The sequence below is a fragment of the Carettochelys insculpta genome, chromosome 2 (assembly GCF_033958435.1).
Source record: "Carettochelys insculpta isolate YL-2023 chromosome 2, ASM3395843v1, whole genome shotgun sequence".
In the NCBI taxonomy this organism is placed as follows: domain Eukaryota; kingdom Metazoa; phylum Chordata; order Testudines; family Carettochelyidae; genus Carettochelys; species Carettochelys insculpta.
Genome location: NC_134138.1, coordinates 92,511,122 through 92,530,968, shown reverse-complemented (window position 1 = coordinate 92,530,968; position 19,847 = coordinate 92,511,122). Strand labels below are relative to the sequence as shown.

The 19,847-nt window shown below is 44.7% G+C and overlaps 1 protein-coding gene across 3 annotated transcripts in view; it reads right to left on the bottom strand.

Moving 5' to 3' along the window:
* EMILIN2 (elastin microfibril interfacer 2) overlaps positions 1-16,707 on the bottom strand; it is a 67,847-nt gene extending 51,140 nt beyond the window's left edge. For all 3 annotated transcript variants that reach the window (XM_074987363.1, XM_074987364.1, XM_074987365.1), the window contains exons 1-2: positions 16,450-16,707; positions 16,003-16,125 (exon numbers count right to left, since the gene is read on the bottom strand). In XM_074987363.1, the coding sequence (XP_074843464.1) occupies positions 16,003-16,125; positions 16,450-16,571 (245 nt within the window). In that variant the 5' untranslated portion in view covers positions 16,572-16,707. The remainder of the gene's footprint in view (positions 1-16,002; positions 16,126-16,449) is intronic.
* Between the last annotated feature and the right edge of the window lie 3,140 nt (positions 16,708-19,847).

Below are 19,847 nucleotides of genomic sequence, written 5' to 3'. Positions count from 1 at the left end.
TAACTGCTGTGGGGAGACTTCTCCTCAGCAACAACCAGCCCCTCAGTTTCCTTGTTGTGGCGGGGTGTCAGGAGGGATTGGGTGGAAGGGCAGTTGAGGAGTTCTCCCCAGTGGCAGCCAGACCCTGAAAATCTTTCCCACACTTGGAGCCCTCATCGCGTGCAAGCTAGGACATGGTGCTGTCTGGCAGTATGGTCAGCACTGGATGACAGGCATGTACTTTCATTAGGTCAGGGGCTACCCACATGATGTGACTGGGCACGGGAAAGACCCTGAATGCATGGCACCTGTGGGGGAGGAAGAAGGGGGCCCCTGCACAAATGTAACCTTCTGAAAAGAAGTTTCTCGGCCTCTTATACAAGCACGACCCCTGCCAACTGCCTTGTTCTCACATGGTGCGGGGGGCAGCAGCTGGCATCGAGCAGCACAGAAAAAACCACCAAGTATTCAGCTTGCAGAGGTAGAGACAGAAACATGACTTCTGTGTTGGGGCTATTCATAATGGGTACAGTTGCTCACAGTGCTAATTGCAAAGAAAGACAGACACTTCTCAGGCTCTTGTACTACCACAATCCCACAGCCACTGTCTTCCTGGTCCCAAATTGAAATTCACATTCTTCCTGTTACCTAATTCCTGCGCACCTGCAGAGCAGCAAAGAGGGAAGAGGCCAGAGTGGAGCACTGCGGGTTATTGTGGGGTACATACAGGACACCTCTGGAGGCTAATAAATTTGATTTGAAGATGTGGCGCTTCCACACTAGCTTTCATTCAAACTTGACACTACACTCAGCCAGTTTTGGCGATATTATGATATCGATATTAATGCCCCCTAAATCGAGATATGGTATTCACAGTAAAGACAGTCACATGGTAATACTAAGCTAACTGCCTTAAATTTGAATTTATCTCATAGTGTAGACATAGATACCTGGTTTTCTGAGGCTAACTACTGCTGAATAAAAACTATTTACAACAAATTCTCCCTAGCAAGCTTTCTAGAGGGGCACAGAGAGCAGAATGTGCAGTTCACACATTCCCCAACTACCAACCACAGTCAGTATGCAGGAATGGAGGGAGTTTGGAGCAGCCACCCCTTAATACCTTCATCTGGCAACACAAAAGGTGCAGACAGTTCATGTGCTGCCATGGGAAAAAGTTCTCTGGCTGCAGCAGATGGATGCACATGTGCTGTAAGTAAAATGAACATGTGCAAGTACTTGAACAATTGTTAATAATCACACATTTTCAAAAATGTTTCAAAGGCTGGAGAAGAATTAACTCTTCTGTAGTAATTAAAACCTATTATCTGTTAATATGCTGGATTTACACAACCTTATGCAGACTTCAACCTCCTTAAAACGGTCACATATTTTGCCAAGTGAGACCTATATAATACAAACAGACACATTCATCTAAAAAGCAAGAATATAAGACTGATCTCAAGGCACTTTTTAATCTTTTCCAATACCACGGACAACAAATTATTTTTTAAACGAGCCTTTCTACCTCATGAATATAGCTAACTAACATTTACCGTCTTTACTTGTTGATTCAAATCACCCTATTGTCTCATCAAATGAATAGAAATAATTTAAGATGGAAACACCAGTCTTCTAGTTTTAATATCTAAACATTTTAGAACAAAATAAAATAAACCTCACAAAGCAAAGTGCAGTAATTATTAAACATCCTCCTTCTTTATGAAAGATGCGAGGGAATTTTTTATTAAAATGTTAAACTGAAAATACATCTTTGTTGTAAGTTCCAGATGTTCACAGAATCAGAACTGGAAAGGACCTCTAGAGGTCATCAAGTCCAGTCCCCAGTAGCAATTGCAGGACCAATTGCAATCCAGACCACCCCTGACATGTTTCTCTAAACTGTTCTTTAAAATCTCCAGTGATGGAGATCACACAACCTCAACACACAATTTATTCCAGTGTTTAACCACCCTGCCAGTTAGAAAGTTTTTACTTATGTCCAACTAAATCTCCCTTTGCTGCAATTTAAACCCATCACTTCTTGTCGTAATCTCATAGGTTAAGGCGAGTAATTTTTCTTCCTCATTTAAATACTTGAAAACTGTTATGTCCCCACTCAGTCTTCTCTTTTTCAGACGTAACAACCCCCACCCCTTTTTTCCCAGTCTTCTTTCATGTCAGTCACATTTTCAAGACCATTAATTGTTTTGTTGCTCTTCTCTGGCCTTTTTCCAAAAGTGGCACTCAGAACTGGACACAAGGCCTAACTGGTGAAAAGCAGACCAGAAAAATTACTTATCCGGTCTTATAATGCTCCTTCTAATGCATCTCAGAGTAGCTTATGGTCCACTATGACCCCCTAAGTCCCTTACCACAATATTCCTGCCTAGGAAGCCATTTCCCATTTTGTATGTGTGCAATGGTTGTTTCTTCCACAGTGGAGTGTTTTGCATTTGACCTTATTGAATTTCATCCTATTTACCGCAGACCATTTCTCTAATTTGGTCAGATCATTTTGAATTTTCATTCTATCCTCCAAAGCACTTGAAACCACCCTTACCCCTGCCCACCCCCGTGTTGGTATCATCGGCAAAGTTTATAAGCGTACTCTCTTCACCACTATCTGAATCTTCGATGGGGAAGCTGAAAAGAACCAGTTCCAGAACTGGACCCTGCAAAATGCCACTCATTATGCTCTTCAATCATGACAGTGAACCACTGATAACTATTCTCTGGGAATGGATAACCAACCAGTTATGTACCCACCTAATAATAGCTCCACCTAAGCTGTACTTTCCTAGTTTGTTAATGTTGCAGATAAGAGATTAGAACATCACTGTGCTTCTAGTCACCTTAGAAAGTAGTTAGTTCTGATATTTAAAGGAAAATAAGTCAAACATTTAGATCAAACTGGTGGAAAAGATATGACTAAATGTTTATAGCTACATATTAACATTCAACATTTAGGGAAATATAAACGGCACTACATCATGAGGAAGAGGCTGCAGAGTCAGCAAATATTTTACATCAACTTCTATGGACTGTTTATTCCAAGGACTCTAGGAAACTGGAAAAGTTCCTATTAATTTTGAAAAGCATTCAGTCATGGCCCCACTGTACATAGGTACTAGCTGATCTTCCATAGATAAATGATCTCACCAGGTATAAGTCCATCTTCTCTAATTGATATGAAAACTTATCTTGCATTCCATGAGCATGTAATAATAAAGCAAGGGGAGTTTTGAATGTGCACAAGAGCCCAACAGTGTCTGTAATATTAAAAGCATGTATTTTCATTGATACACTACAGAATATTTTTTGTTCTCTATGTTACAGATGTTAACACTGAAAATATGCTCAGCAGGGATGATGCATCTTGCATGCTTTCTGAGCAGACTCTAGTATAACATTTGTATTACTTTTTCAAAGAATTCAGACCTGATTGTGTCACCTACAAATGGCAGAAGATACCTCGGATCCACCAATGTCAATGAAAGTTTTCCATTGATTTCATGGAGTCAAAATTTCACCCAGACAAGATGACTTTTGATTCAACTCAATCATTCTACAGCATTTGTAGCTTGATTTTAGAAAAAATTAAAGCGTGTTAATAAAGAGGAATTTATTCTAAAGGCATTTATTACAAGCAGTTTAAATTCTTTTGTGAATTCCTAGGATGGTTGGATTTAAAGTTTTGGAGCAACCAATGTCAGTTTTGGTGACTTCCATCACTTCAGCTCTCCTCGCCTTCGCAAATTCCCTAAGAATTCCAAGTTTATTTTTGTTTTTAAAAACTAAAAATACACCTTTTTATTGTTCTATATGCTGGTAAATAAGCATGCATATAATCCAAAGATAGTTCAAAGACAGAAAAATATTTTTGAGGGCAAGTGAAGAGGCAGATAAAATAACTTGCTGAAAACATATATGTTTAAGAAGAGAAAGCTGTAAAATCAGGAGTAAATCTAGACTACAGTGTGTTATAATGCCATTAACTAGGAAAAATAACCAAACAATTTAAAAATAATCAGGTTTTGGCAGATATTAGAAAAAACAAGATTTTTTAACTAAATGCATTCCAGAAGGAATTGTTCTTCTAATTGTTGGACTTATTTATTAGGCTTATTACTACAGGCTGAACCTCTCTAATCCAGAACTCTCGTACAACGACATCCGCAATCTGGCACAACTTTAATTAGCTGGACAACCACTTATCACGTGTGTGGCCATGTGTCCTGCAGTCCCATAAGGTTTGTTTATAGACGCCAGTGCTGGCTCTCAGTGTTCTGTGCTATTATTTAGCTGTAATTTACCCCAAATGTCTTCTGAGAGCGCAATAAGCAGTCAACGCGTTAGTAACGTGCTACACAATAATCTCTCGTTCAGCATCAGTCAGGTCCCAAGGGTGCCAGACAAGAGAAGTTCAATCTATATATCAGAAGAGAGAATGTGTGCTGGGCAGGGAGGTGAGAAGGAATGGGAGGGAGTTACTTGCTAACTAAAGTAATCTCCCTCTAGCAAGTGAAAACAAACTGAAAAACAGAAGACTATACATTGGAATTAAGTGCGTCATTAATTTTAAACACTAGATCAAGGCCTGGGACTTGCAAAGTCCTCGGAAACAAAATTCCAGTATCTGAATCTTATGGCTATGATCAGGTACTTCTATGAACACTTGGCACGGTGAGACAAAAGGAAGAAAGAGGAGGTCAAAAGTAACAAGCAGTCCTGTAGCACCTTAAAGACTAATGTATTTATGAGGTAACGAGCTTTCGTGGGTAAGATCCATTTCCTCAGATTTGGAGTAGACAATTAGATTCCAGGGTTTATATAGTGGGGGTCAGGGAGGGAAAAGAAAATGGGGGAATTACCTGTCACTAACAGGACCAGTAGAAGAAGCAAATTAAGTTAAGTGAGAGGTGTGCCATTCCTGCAAATGCCAAAAGGTGGGGAAATTGCCTTTGCAATGTGTCAGATAATTAAACCCGCACCCCGCTCATGCATCTGATGAAGTGAGTCTTTGCCCACAAAAGCTTATGCTCCAAAATATGTTAGTCTATAAGGTGCCACAAGATTTCTTGTTGTTCTCGAGGCTAGAGATGAACATGGCTACCTCTCTGATATAAGATTTAAAAGTGTCAAATTTGCAAACGAATTCCAACTCACATGTCTCCCTCTGTAATCTTATGGTAATATCCTTTTACATAAGGATGTCTATTTTTAAATCCTTTATTGACAGTCCAGGGAGGTTAAAGCATTCCCCTATAGGCTTCTCCCATCAGCACAGGCAGTACAATTACACTGCAATGTAAGCTAAATAGACGGTTGTAATCTTGGAAAGGTTCCACAAACAGGGATGAGAGCAAAAGCATTCGCACTTCTCCAAAATCTACCAGCATGGTCCCGATTCACAGGCCTGCTCTGACCCCTTTGCACAACCAGAACAGCAGAATGGAAGTGGAACCTACCCATAAATCCCCTGCTGGGGATATCCCTGGCATGGAAGAATCCTTTGAAGACACATAGCTGACTAACATATCTCCCTCCCACTCTGTGCCCAGTACAGAGGCGTGGTTAACTAGCATAAATTAGAGAAACCTCTGAACGCCCTCAGCTATGCTACAGGCAGGACAGAATCCCACTTACTTTAGTCCCGCTCCTAGCCCCTGCATACAACACAGAGCTGAAGCTGAGAAGCTAGCCTGATACCACTTCAGAACGTTTTGGTTTTTTCACCTGGAAGGGCAGGTGGATTATGATGCACTGCTATAAAAGAAAAACATTTACTTTTTCTCAGCACCACACATTTAAATTCCACTTTTAGTTGCAGAATCCACAGCATTTAGAAAATGACCAGTACCATGAAATCATTTGTTGTCTGAAATCCTGGCTTTCTCGAAGCCTGTGGGAATTTTGCCATTGACTTTAATGGGGATAGGATTTCACCAATGGAATTTAACTCATCCATTTCTCTGAGCTGTGCAATAAGGCAGAACAGGGGCAAATAAGTCAAAGTACTATACTGCCTAAAATATTGTACGTGCAGCCCCACCAGCATTTTCATTACCCAGCAATTATCACACATTCTTCTAGCATCTCAGACAGAGTCATACTCAAGGTGGCTAGCCCCTCTCACCACTGGGGCTTCATTCAATGTCAGTACACTAGCTCAGTCACAGTTAGTGCAGATAACCTGGCTGTGTCTACGTGGGCACAAATCCTCAAAATAGCCATATTTCGAAGATTACTAATGAGGTGCTGAACTGAACATTCAGTGCGTCATTAGCATTAGGATGCTTCTGGCCATGGCGCTTCAAAAGCGCCGCTTTCGAAAGTGCGCAGCTACACGGGGGTCCTTTCGAAAATCCCCTTATTCCGATCAGTGAGCAGGACAAGGGGATTTCGAAAGGTGCAGGGTCCTTCTGAAAAGGACCCCCATGTAGCCACGGTGAGCCGCGTGCTTTCGAAAGTGTCCTAATGCTAATGAGGCCTCGTTAGTAATCTTCGAAACGGCCATTAGCATGGCCGTTTCGAAGATTTGTGCCCGTGTAGACACACCCCTTGAGCTGGGAATTACACCTGAAGTGAGGACAAACTCACAGAGCATAGGTCAATTATATGTCCCTAATCACACGGCTAGTTCATTGAAAAGCTCAGAATAGAACCTGGATCTCATGACTTCCAGTCACATGCTTCCGCTATGGCTGCTTCCTTCAGTTGGTCAGTGGTGTAAAAGTTTCATGAGAGAAAAATCAGAGCCCATTTTATAATTTCCTGGGAACTGGAACTATGGGGAGCAATTACAACATGGGGAGATAGGAGTTGTGTACTCATGACAGATACACTGAAAAGGGCAAGAGAAAAATCAGAAGAAGTGAGAGGAGAAAGACTGTTGTGGAAGGGATGCAAAGCATAGGAGCAAGACAGCCATGTGAACAGAGAATTCTGATCAGCAGGAAAACAGGTGAAAAGCATCAGTGGGAGTGACTGTCTGACAAATCAAAAAGGAAATGTAAGAAAAGAGGATAAAGCAGAGCAATGAACAGAAAGGACATAAATTTAATTCCATACTGAAATGCCTTCCAGATAGAGTACCCCTGCCAACTTAGGTGAGGTAAAGCATGAGCATGTGATGGTTCTACAGATGGGCTGGAACCGGAATGTGTGCCAGGCCTGCGAAAGTTGCTTGATTTTTAATTTCTGCTATTACCAGCAGCAGAGTCATTTTGGGGAAGGAGACACTGGGCAAGAGTAGATCCCCACTGGCTGCTGCATGCATTTTTCTCTACAAAATGCTCAGTGCATAAACCCAAATTATTGCTCTTTCTTTGCCTGGACTAGGTCATTATCATTATCTACCTTTCTCTAGAGCTGAGAAACCAATAGCTCAGGTTAGTGTTAGGATGGCACAGAATGTCCTGTATTGCTCACTGCTTCCCCACATAACTTCTTCAGTAAGATTTCATTTTGGTCCATAGTATCTCATATTTTTTTAAGTTTGTGCACACAAGCATGGAGGATGAGAGCCACTTAGTCTTGCTATTTAGGACTGAAGTTTTTCCTCACTGCTGCTATGATATTATATCAGAAGATTATCTTTACTGGAAAGGATTCTAGTGATAGTGAATAATTTCCACTGCAACTGACGTGATATCAGGAGAACTGTGCAAATAGTTTAACTTTTTTTTTTCCTAAACACATTTACTTAAATAAAAAAAAAAATTTGCTTAATCTGTGTTTGCAGCTCTTTTGTTTTTGCTCACCATGAATAAATACTCTGGCAAGAATGCTCACAAAAACACTTCTACAGAATGGTAAAGAATATATATATGGGAGAGGAATGTGGAATTCATAAACACAACCAATATTCTCTTGAAGCACTAGTGTTGAAAGATCTTATACTTCGCACTCTTTAAAAGCGAGGATTCTAAGATTTCAGCATGCACTACAGCATTGTTTCTGGAGATAACATTTCTTAAGGCAGCACATACTTGAATCAGGTCAGAGTCAGAACTGTAGGACGGGGGTAGGGAAGGGGAGAAAGAGGAAAAAAGGTAATTTGTGATCACAACATTATACAAAGTCTCATACCTTGAGGACCACAAGTGGAATGGAGGAATGTTCAACATTACAGGAAACCTGGCATATCCAACCTTTCTGATGTGCAGAATGTGCATCTATTGTTGTCATGATTTATTACCTATGAGCCCTTAAATTGGTCAATGGTCCTTTGGACCAGAATTGTTACTTTGGAACTGACCCAGCATTTACTACAAGAAGTCCCAAGCCTTCAATCAGTGCAATTTTCTAATAATCAAAATACATACATAAGTAACAACTGCAATATTTGTATAAATGTGAATTGAGGGGTAATTTATGATGTTTCTGGAATTATTGCAACAAACTATAAATGATGTATCAAATGAAAATTGCTTTCCAAGTTTTACAGAGAGAAAAAAAAAGACAATCTGCTTAACTTTCAGGTGTTGGCTGTCCCATGACAGCGTTTTAGTGAATAGACAGATACATAGTATAAGGCTCAGAGAGACAGAGCAAGGGAAGTCCACCACACCCAGCCATCTTGCAAAGATTATTAAACAAACCCTCCAAGAAACTGAATTATGTTATTAAAAGTTCTCTTACTGCCTTCAATTTCCCATCCTCATGCTAAACCGTCCATGTAGTCAGCAAGCAAGAGCCTGTACTGACATTTCTGTCCCCCAAGATACTCTCCCTTTAAAAACAAAAACCCCATTTTTGATACTTAGGGAGAAATGTAAAATAATGCTGTTTTCCCCCTACTGTATGTAACACAATGACTGGGTTTTCAGGATATTTTCTTATGTGATGTTAATTTCTGAAAGCCAGAGACAAACTTAGACCCTGATCCTTCAAGGACTATTGCACCAGGCAGACTGATGGGGGAAGAAGGGGTAAAGGGGACAATTGCCCTGGACCCTGATGGCTCAGAGGGGTCTGGGGCTCTGAGCACTGCCACACTGGTGGCAGCCGGGAGCCATGAGCCCCTTTGAATTCCCACAGGAGTGCCAGGTGCCTTGCGCAGCTCTGAGAGCACGGGGAGAGGGGTGTATGCCACGGTCTGGTAGCACTAAGGACTGCCTGTCCCTGGCCCCACCTCTTCTGCCCAAGGCCTCATCTTTTCCACAGTGTGGAGTCGGCCCCCTCCCCCACCCACATCTTGCCCCAGGGCCTGTCGTGGCTGTTGGCCCTACTGTTTTGTACCATTGGCTTGCTCCTGCCCAGAGAACAGTACTCTGGTTGCGATCCAGCATAGCACTTCAGCATACACTAAACTTTTGACTCAAGTGCAGTATGAGCCTCTCTAATCCGGAACACTCTTGTCCAGCAACATCCCTAATCCAGCATGAGTGCAGTTAGTCAGATGACCAAGTATCCTGGGTGTGGCAAATTTTCCCATGGTCCCATAAAGTTTGTTTACAGCCATAGCCCCCAGCCCTGGCTCTCAGTGTTCTGTGATATCACTCAGCTGTAATTTACCCCATAATGTCTTCTAAGAGACCAATAAGCAGTGATAATGATGGAAAAGTACTAGACTATCGACCTCCCATGGTCTGGAAAATTCTCTAGTTCAGCACCAGTCAGGTGCCGAGGGTGCAGGATTAGAGAGTTGCAACCTATAGTCCTATTGACTATCATGAGACTGTCAACACCTGAAAGTTTAATCATGTGCTTAAGTGCTATGCTGGTCTGGAACCAGAGTGCTCCCCTCTAGGCAGGACTGAATCCCATTACAGTACCCAATATGTAAGAAACTGCCACTGAAATAGCAGCATGGATACCAGAAAAAAAAGGTCAGTAACAACCAGCGATATCAATTTACATCAAGGCTCTGGTCTATTGTTTTCTTTCTAAAGGGAACACCTGAATGTCTCCCTGCCCCGCATACCCCCAATGAAATAAAATACGAATGAGGTTTAGCTGGAATGTCTTTTATTAAACATACTATGGCTGTGGCCACACTTGACCAAAACTTCGAAATGGCCATGCTAATGGCCAAATGGGAGGATACTAATGAGGCGCTGAAATGAATATTCAGCACCTCATTAGCATGCTGCAGGCCCTGGCACTTCGAAAGTGCTGCATTTCAATTGTGTGCAGCTCAGCTACACGAGGGTTCTTCTTGAAAGGACCCTGTAGATTTCGAAATCCTCTTATTCCTATCAGCCCCCTGTCCTAAAGACCCGAGCAACACCAGATAAGGCTTCTAGTTGGAGAATATACGTATTGTGGATATTAATTACAAATGGAAGTGAACTAATGTGTTCGTCTTCAAGATGCCACAAGACTCCTCTTTGTTTTTGCTGAAACAGACTAACACGGCTAGTCCTCTGTCACCAGTGATTGTCACAGATCAACATTAACAACAAAAAGGCACATATCTATGACATGGGTAACAAACTGTATGCCTGATTTAGATCTCAGTCACTCTACCTGACCAGAATTTGGACCTGTGGGAATCTCCCATATACTTCACTATTTAGTCCTCTTGTCTGTAAATTTATAAAGGAAATATGCAGACTAATTTCACTGAACTTTGCCTCAATGATTTTACTTATTTGTTATAACCTTTCTTCCTATTTTCCTATTATCTCATCTGTGTTAACGTCCTGAAAACACATTTGCGTGGATCGTTCCACTGAGTTTCCATGAGATTGCTCACATGAGTAAAGGTAAAGTTAACTGTTTGCAGGATCAAGGACATAGATGGCAAACTCTTCAGTGTAGGTTCCTTTCCTTTTCTAGGTCCTTAAGGAAACAAGCACACACTGAGCAATAGACCAGCATAAACAATAAACAGGCCTTCTGGAATTCCAGGAACACAGCAAGCTTCCAATACTACAGAACTTACCTTTTGAGTTATTTATAAATATTAACACAGTTTTTATAGCCACACTGATGTCCTACTAACATACATCAGAATGTATAGAAAAACAAGGTAGATACCTGATATTAAAACTTAGTTCCAACTCTAGTTATGCAGAAGTTGTGTATCTACTCTAGTCAGATGAGATTCAAATAAAAGATTTGCAATTAGGAAGATCTCTCTCATTTCCTAAAAAATAGACACCTCCAGTAAATGTTATCAGAAGGTCACAGTCAGTATTTTGGAACCTGTCTTACCATGCATAAGTTCAAGTAGGTTTGTCACTCAGGAACAATGGAGCCTGTCATTGTTCAGACATTATAATCAAGCTGGATGACAAAGGGTCTGAGTAAGTCAGACTATATACAAGAGGTGTCAAGGCAACTCTCCAACACATTGAAAAGACCTCTTTCCTCTATTCCCACTGAAGAATACCAAAAGAAACTACATCATCTTCTTAAGGAACTCCCTGCCTCTACTTGGGACCAAATTCATATGACAGACACGCCTTCAGAGCCCCAGCCAGGATTATTCTATTTGATTCCAGAAATCCATAAACCTGGAAACCCTGGACACCCTATCATTCCAGGTATTGGCACCCTTATTATGGGATTATCTGGCTGCCAGCTGTGTAGACTCCCTCCTCAAACCCTACACTACCAGAACTCCTAGCTATCTCTGACTTCCTGAGGAAATTACATAACATCTGAAACTCTTCTGAAAATACCACCCTTGCCACCATGGATGTGGATGCTTTCTACACCAATATTCCACATGAAGATGGACTACAAGTGATTAGGAACACAATCCCCGATGTTACTATGGCAAATCTGGTTGATGAGCTATGTACCTTTGTCCTCACACACAACTATTTCTGATTTGGGGACAATTTATACTTTCAGATTAGCAGCACTCCTATGGACACCTGCATGGCCCCAGAGTATGCTACCATTTTATGGCTGACTTAGAACAGCACTTCCTCAGCTCCCAGCCCCTATTGCCCCTCTTTTACTTATGCTACATCAATTATATCATCATTTGGACCCATGGTAAAGAGACTCTTGAAAAATTCCAGAGAGATTTTAACAACCTGCACCCCACCATCAATCTCAGCCTTGGTCACTCCACATGAGAGATCCACTTCCTGGAAACCACTGTACACATCACTGACAGCCAAAGCAATACCACTCTATACCAGAAACCCACTGACTGCTACACTTACCTACATGCCTCCAGCTTCCATTCCAGACACACATCACGATCCATCATTTATAGTCAAGCCCTTAGACAGAATCATATCTGCTCCAATCCAACTGACAAAAAAACTGCAAGATTTCTACCAGTCATTTGTAAAACAATTACTCACTGGAAGAAGTTAAAAAAAGATTGGCAGGGCCAGACAAATACCCAGAAACCACCTACAGTAGAACCCCAAGATACAAGCGCTCAAGTTGTATGGATCTTGGGTTAACACGACTGAGTGGCAAGGAGCTGGTGCCTGGCTCTGGGCTGCCCACCACTCAGGAGAGCTCGGAAACTGACCAGGATAGCTGTGCAGGTCAGCTTCACCTCTCTTGTGAGCAGCAGGCAGCCCAGAGCCAAGCCCTCAGGCAAGCCCTCAGCCGCCTGCCATTCACAGGAGACAAGCGCAGCAGTTTCCTGGCTACCAAGTTATGTAAAATTTTACTTATGCAGGATTGCACAAGAACACAACCTCTGTGTAAGTCGGGGGTCTATTGTACTTCTAGATAGGCCCAAGAAGGTTAATAACAGAACACACTTCTCCTTACCTATCGCCCCCAACTCAAACCGCTTCAGCATATTATCGACAATCTACAACCTATACTGGAACATGATGCTACACTCAGAGAAGCTCTGGGTGAGAGGCCTGCCATTTCCTACAGACAACTACCTAACTTCAGGAAAATTCTCACTAGCAACCACAGGCCATACCACAGAAATACTAATCCTGGAACTTTTCCTTGAAACAAACCCCGTTGTCAACTTTGCCCACATATTTATTCTGGAGACAGCATCACTGGACCTAACCATGTTAGTTACAGGATCAGAGGCTCATACTCCTGTACCTCAACCAGTGTTATATATGGCATCACGTGCCAGCAATGCCCCTCTGCTACGTACAGTAAACCCTCAAACTGCACGATTTCAAGTTGCACTCAACTCACATTAACGTGAGTTAAGCTCAAGTAAATATCCTGCTCCCCCTGGTTCAAACCCCACCGCCCACGGCCTGGCTCCGGCTCACCCCTAGCCCTATGCCCAGCTCCAGCTCAAACCTCCCTCAGCCCCAGTTCAACACTCCCCTCTGATGTACAGCCCTGGTTCAACCCCCACCCCCCAGCCCCGGTTCAAACCCTCATATCCTGGCTCACTACTCCCACATGTCTTTGGCTCAACACCCCCCCTGCCCTGGTTCAACCTCCCCCCCAGGTGGCTCCAGATCAATTCCACCCGCTGCCCCCCAACCCACCCCAGACTTAACCCCTCTGTCCCCCTCCCACAGCCCCAACCCACCACGAGGCTTAACCCTCCCCAGTTCCCCCACCCCCCACACCCTAGGACTTGACATTCGAAAGGAGCTCCAGCTGCTCCTGCTTCTTCCCTGGCTGAAGAATGTGTGTTCCACTGGGGGAAAAGCACCCCCCAACTTACGTGAAACTCAAGTTATGCGAGGGTGCATGGTACCCCAACCTCCACATAACCTGAGGCACTACTATTGGACAAGTTGGACAATCACTTTTCCAAAGAACGAATGGACACAAATCAGACATTTGGTATCTGAATACACACAAACCTGTCAATAAGCATTTCAGTGGAGCAGCCCATAGCATCCAAGACCTGAAAACCTGCATCCTAAAACAAAGAGACTAACACCAGATTACAAAAGGAGACATCTGAATTGGAGTTAATTCTCAAATCTGGTACTTTATACCTGGGTATCAATCAAGATAGCTATTACCCTACACATTACAAGGACAGTTTCCCCATCTTTGATATTCATAGTGACCTCAGGCAATTCTCTTAATATACACTCGCAGTAAGTAATTTAGCCCCTCCTCCCCTCTGTCCTATGTAGCTGATTCATCAGTTTTCATTTTTTTCTCATTGTGCCAGTTTACCTTTAACAGAATTTCTAGGTCTGAAGTGGGTCTGTCCCAAGAAAGCTCATCACCTAATAAATCTAAACCTAATTTGTTAGTCTTTAAAGTGCTACAGGACCAATTTTTTGTTTTGACTCAGAAAGGGTTACTCAGCTTTGTGTTTGGAGAGACTCCCATTATGTCTCTCAATTGGCTAGTATGTTACAGGGGAAAAAAAACTTTTTGGTGCCAAAAAGACCTTACAAATGCCAAATATGCAACATTAATTTTCACAAGAGCCAGTGAGATAAAGGAATGCCCTCAGCTTGGGAAGGGCTGATGCAGTGGTTAGAGTATTGCTATTTGTAATCAGGGTTCTGAGCTCAATCCTTGAGAGGGCATATCAAGGGTCTGGGGCAGGTTAAATTAAATCAAAAATCTGTCAGCAATGGTGATAGGTCCTGCTGTGAGTGAAGCTGACTGGACTTGACTTCTCAAGGTCCCTTCCAGTTCTATAAGATACGTAAATATCCATATACATGCATATCCCATTGCTGTAAACCAAAGCAGTGCAAACTGTGCCAATTGTATGAGCTGCTCAGGACCCTGCACCGCAGGAGTGCAGGGGATGGTGCAGCACACACATCAACTTGAAATAAAAAGCAGTCAAGTAGCACTTTAAAGACTAGCAAAATGGTTTATTAGGTGAGCTTTCTGTCCCACGAAAGCTCACCTAATAAGCCATTTTGCTAGTCTTTAAAGTGCTACTTGACTGCTTTTTGTTTTGATAGTGTATAGACTAGCATGGCTTCCTCTTTGTTATTAATCAACTTGAAATGGTTTCCACCATAAAAACTATGCCAGCACTGCTGCCTTGCACTATTAGACACCTACCTCACTTGCCTATGTCTGCTCAGAAATCTGTACTGCTGCTGCTGTTCTATTTATCACAATAAAATTCAGCTCATTCAGCATCTGACCCAACATCCATTACAGTCAGTGGGAGTCTATTGACTTCAGGAGTTGGATCAGACCTAACAGAGCTTACTGTCTGTGGACCTCAAATGCCTTTGCAGAGAACGACAAGTACCATTATCACCATTTTAACAGATATGGAAATTGAAGTACTGTAAAGTGATTCTCCACAGTCACAAAACATGTCAGTGGCAGCTCTATGAATAGAACTGTAGCCTCTCAAGTCCTACTCCCATGCCTTGTCCGTGGGACCACAATGCTTTAACTAATGTAAAATGTGTACTACAGAAACATGTCCTAGTGTATCATGTGTCAGGTTTATTAAAATAAGAAAAAGCGACAACACCACCCCACTCCCAATTTTGCACCGACTCCTCCCTATGCTGAACAATTGAAGAATCTACACGTTGTAAACACATTGGCCCACGTTCACCAGTACACTGTTCCAGCAATGCAAAACAGACATAAAGTCAGGGATTGCTTTGTCCCACTGGAGTGCAATGAAGCAGCTGGAGTGCGTCCACGATTCTTGACCCAGGTGTATTTCTCTCCTCTCAGCAGACGCTTGCACTCAGTTTCCACCAAAGTAGAAATACAAAATGCGTATTTGCCCCAAGTAGATAACACCAGAATGTCAGCAGCACCAAATCCATTACCAATGGACAGTTGAGTCATGCAGATAATTTCCTTGATTTGTTTCTAGCAACCTACAACTAACATATTGCGTGATCCTCACAGCAAAAAAACCCCAGTGGCTCTAATTTGTTTCAGCTGCCTTATGTTTGTAATAAAAAAGGCTTTGTTCCTGATTCACTATGGCCCAGCTCTCAGAGGCTAGAGAATTATACATGTTGTCCTACCATACCAGCCCCTCCTCCCCCCGCTGCCCACGCTCACACTTTCAAAAGACATCCCTGCCTTGTCCGGTCCCGGGGACAGCCCGAGCTCTGGGGCGCGCGGGAGGGGACAGCCTGAGAAGGGCTGTGGGAATGCCTTGGCGATGACCTAGGGGTTTCCCCACCCAGAAGCTTTACTTACACGGGGGTCGGCGGGCAGGGAAACTGGTTCCAGGCACATCTGTACTGCGCCTGGACGAAGCGCTCGGTTCCATCCAGCACGGAGCAGCTCACGTTCTTGGTCACGATGTGGGCGCACCAGTTCCTGCGCGGGGGGACAAGACGCGGGACAAACGCTAAAGCCGGTGATTACGCCCGTGGCACGTCCAGGGCAGAGCAAAAGCCCCAGGCAGGGGCCAAGCCCGCTGGGGAGGGGGCGGCGCATGAAACCCCTCCGCGGCCCCGGGCACGCACCAGCCTCGGGGCAGTTCTGCGAGCCACTGACCCTGCGCCCTCAGCAAAGTGCGCGCAGCCATTTCCAGCGCCGCGCTCTGCCTCGCCCACCCCTAGCGGGGCTTCCCGGCCAGACCCGCTCGGGGCAGCCCCCGGGCCAGCAGGGGGCCACCAGCAGCCCGGGAGAGGCACTTACTTGCTCCTGGTGCCCGGACGGTTGTACCGCAAGTGCGGGGTGGCCCCGCTGAGCCAGGCGCCCAGCGCCAAGAGCAGCGCCAGTGCCCAGCGCAGGGGCGCGAAGGGTCTCGGCTGCCCCATTGCCGCCACCGACGACGACGACGCAGGCGAGACTGGGGCTGAAGGGCCCAGCTGCGCGGAGCAGCCCGGGCTGCTAGGAACACCCTGGAGCGGAGCTGAAAGCGCCGTGCAGAGAAGCCGCCCCCGCCCTAGCCCTGCTGTGTCCCGCCCTTCCCTCTCTGGCCGGCTGCCTTTGGTCTCCTCCCGCCCCTGCCCTCTGCTCCTCAGAGCCCTCACCCACGCAAGCGGCCCCCCAGCCTCCCACCCCGCGCTTCCTTCACCCCCTCTGCCCAAACCCAGGCGAGGCAACCCCTTCTCTCCCCAGCCGGCGCGAGAAGGGCGGGGGTTGATTACTTCCCTTTGTATCCACACACACACCGGCCCATAGACAGGGGGAGCAAACTTTTTACATCAGGGCTCACTTTTCCTCCCTACAAGTAGCAGAGCCCTAACCTGGCTAGTGTAGTCCAACCCAGTGGGAAAAAAGCCTTTCAGGGTGTGTAAGAAAATGAGGCTGGGGCCTGTAACTGCTATTAAAGGTATAGCCATGTGAATACACGGACATGAAAACGGTAACAGATTCTGACATTTTTAATAAGATGGATGAGCCTGAGACCCAGCAGCCAATCCTGCTGCACCCCCTCAAGAAATATCATGCCCCCAGAGGGGTTCTGACACCCCACTTTGTGTACCCCTGCCATAGATGGCCAGGGCCAGACCCTTGGAGCCAGGCCACCCTCTGTTGACCTGAGCCTTTGGCAGGAGACCTCTGTCTTCTAATCCCCTAGAGGAGGCACAGGGGTGCAATTTCAGATATTTGCTAACATGGGCCTCGCATCAGGCACATGCCCACTCCCACCTCCCCTTCACTCAGGCCTACCTTCACCTCCACAGTTATGCAAACAGCAAGAGTGAAGGCTTTTGCAATCACTGCTTTTAAAATAGTAACTGTAGTACCCAGAGGCACTGAGACCTCATCTGGGGTGAGTGAAGTCTCTGCTCTACAGACTTGGCCGACATCCAGCTGGCCTTTAGCTCATGTGGTAGAGTGCAGGGCTTTAGCCCCTATTCTTTCAGGTTCTATTGCTGGGGCTGGCAACTTGGGTCTGTCGGCATCACATACCAATAAATAATAAAGAAACTGCTCCATGCAAAATGATTATTTTTCCTCCTTGGCAGTCACTTAATAACGAGTAGGAGGCTTTCATGTCGCCATCCTATTTGTGAGTCTGTGGGTGGCTGACCAGCCCAATTCTGGAGCCACAGATCTTATCACAGAAGAAGCAGGTGTTGGTAGCTGTTGGAGGAACACAAGGCAGTTTCTGAGGCTCTTTTCTTCTTCTCTGACTGTCCTCATCTGCACTGCAGGGGGACCTGTCAACTTGCACCACCTCATCACGGACTACTGTTCTCCACAGAAGACGGTCTTGAGCAAGGTTTTCCCAAGTATTGATACTGATGGTGGAGGGCAGCCATCTGTGGGGAAGAAACAAGTTCTGAGCTGTCTAGAAAAACAAGATGTGCACAAGTCCATGGGTCTGGATTTAATGCACCCCACGGTACTGAGGGAATTGGCAGAGGTCATTGCTCAACCTTTGGCCATTATTCTTGAAGACTCTTGGAGATTGGGGGAGATATCGGGTGACTGGAAGAAGGCAAACGTAGTGCCCGCCTTTAAAAAAGGAAAGAAGGACAATCCAGGGAACTATAGACCCGTAAGCCTTACCTCAATCTCTGGGAAAATAATGGAGGGAAACCTCAAGGAATCAATTTTGAAGCACTTGGAAGAGGGGAAAGTGATCAAAAGTAGCCAACATGGATTCACCAGGGGCAAGTCCTGCCTGACCAATCTGATCAGCTTCTGTGATGAGGTAACAAGCTCTGTGGACGTGGGGAAGTCAGTGGATGTGATATACCTTGACTTCAGCAAGGCTTTTGGTACGGTCTCCCACAACATTCTTGTCCATAAGTTAAGGAAATATGGACTGGATACATGGACTATAAGGTGGATAGAAAGCTGGCTTGATGGTCGGGCCCAACGGGTAGTGGTCAATGGCTCAATATCTGGATGGCGGTCTGTTTCAAGTGGAGTGCCACAAGACTCGGTTCTGGGGCCGGTGTTATTCAACATCTTTATTAATGACCTGGATGAGGGACTGGGTTGCACCCTCAGCAAGTTTGTGGATGACACAAAACTAGGGGGAGAGGTAGATACATTGGAGGCTAGAGAGAGAATCCAGAGTGACCTGGATAAATTGGAGGACTGGGCCAAAATAAATCTGATGCAGTTCAATAAGGAGAAGTGTAGAGTCCTGCACCTGGGGCAGAAGAATCCCAAACATTGTTACAGGCTGGGGACCGACTGGCTCAGCAGCAGGACGATGGACAGGGACCTAGGGGTTATGGTGGAGGAAAGGCTGGATATGAGTAAATAGTGTGCCTTTGTAGCCAAGAAAGCTAAACGGCATACTGGGGTGCATTAGGAGGAGGATTTCGAGCAGATCTAGAGAAATAGTTATGCCTCTTTATTCGGCACTGGTGAGGCCACATCTGGAATATTGTGTTCAGTTTTGGGGACCCCAGTATAAAAAGGATGTGGATTTGCTGGAGCAGGTTCAGCGAAGGGCAACAAAAATGATTAAGGGACTGGAGCACAAGACCTATGAGGATAGGCTGAGGGATTTGGGCTTGTTTAGTTTACAGAAGAGAAGACTTAGAGGTGATTTAATAGCAGCCTTCAACTTCCTAAAGGGGAGCTCTAAAAAGGAGGGTGGGAAACTGTTCTCAGTGGTGTCAGATGGCAGAAGAAGGAATAATGGTCAGAAGTTGAAGAGGAAGAGGTGTAGGTTAGCTATTAGGAAAAACTACTTCCCCAGGTGGGTGGTGAAGCATTGGAATGTGTTGCCTAGAGAGGTGGTGGATTCTCCATCCCTTGAGGTTTTTAAGTCCCGGCTGGACAAGGTCCTGGCTGGGATGACTTAGTAGGGGTTGATCCTGCTTGAAGCAGGGGGCTGGACTAGATGACCTCTCCTGAGGTCCCTTCCAGCCCTGTGATTCTGTGATGCTGCCCTTTTTCATGTGTGTCTTCAGCATGTCCTTATATTGTTTCCGCTGGCCCCCAACACTCCTCTGTCTTTGAAAAATAGAATCTGTTTTGGGAGGCGCTAATCAGACATCTGAACCACGTGACCAGTCCAACAAATTTGTTGTTGAATGATAATAGCTTCAATGCTGGTCATATTCGACTCTTCCAGGATGCTAGTATTTGTGTGTCTATCCTCCCAAGAGATATTTAGG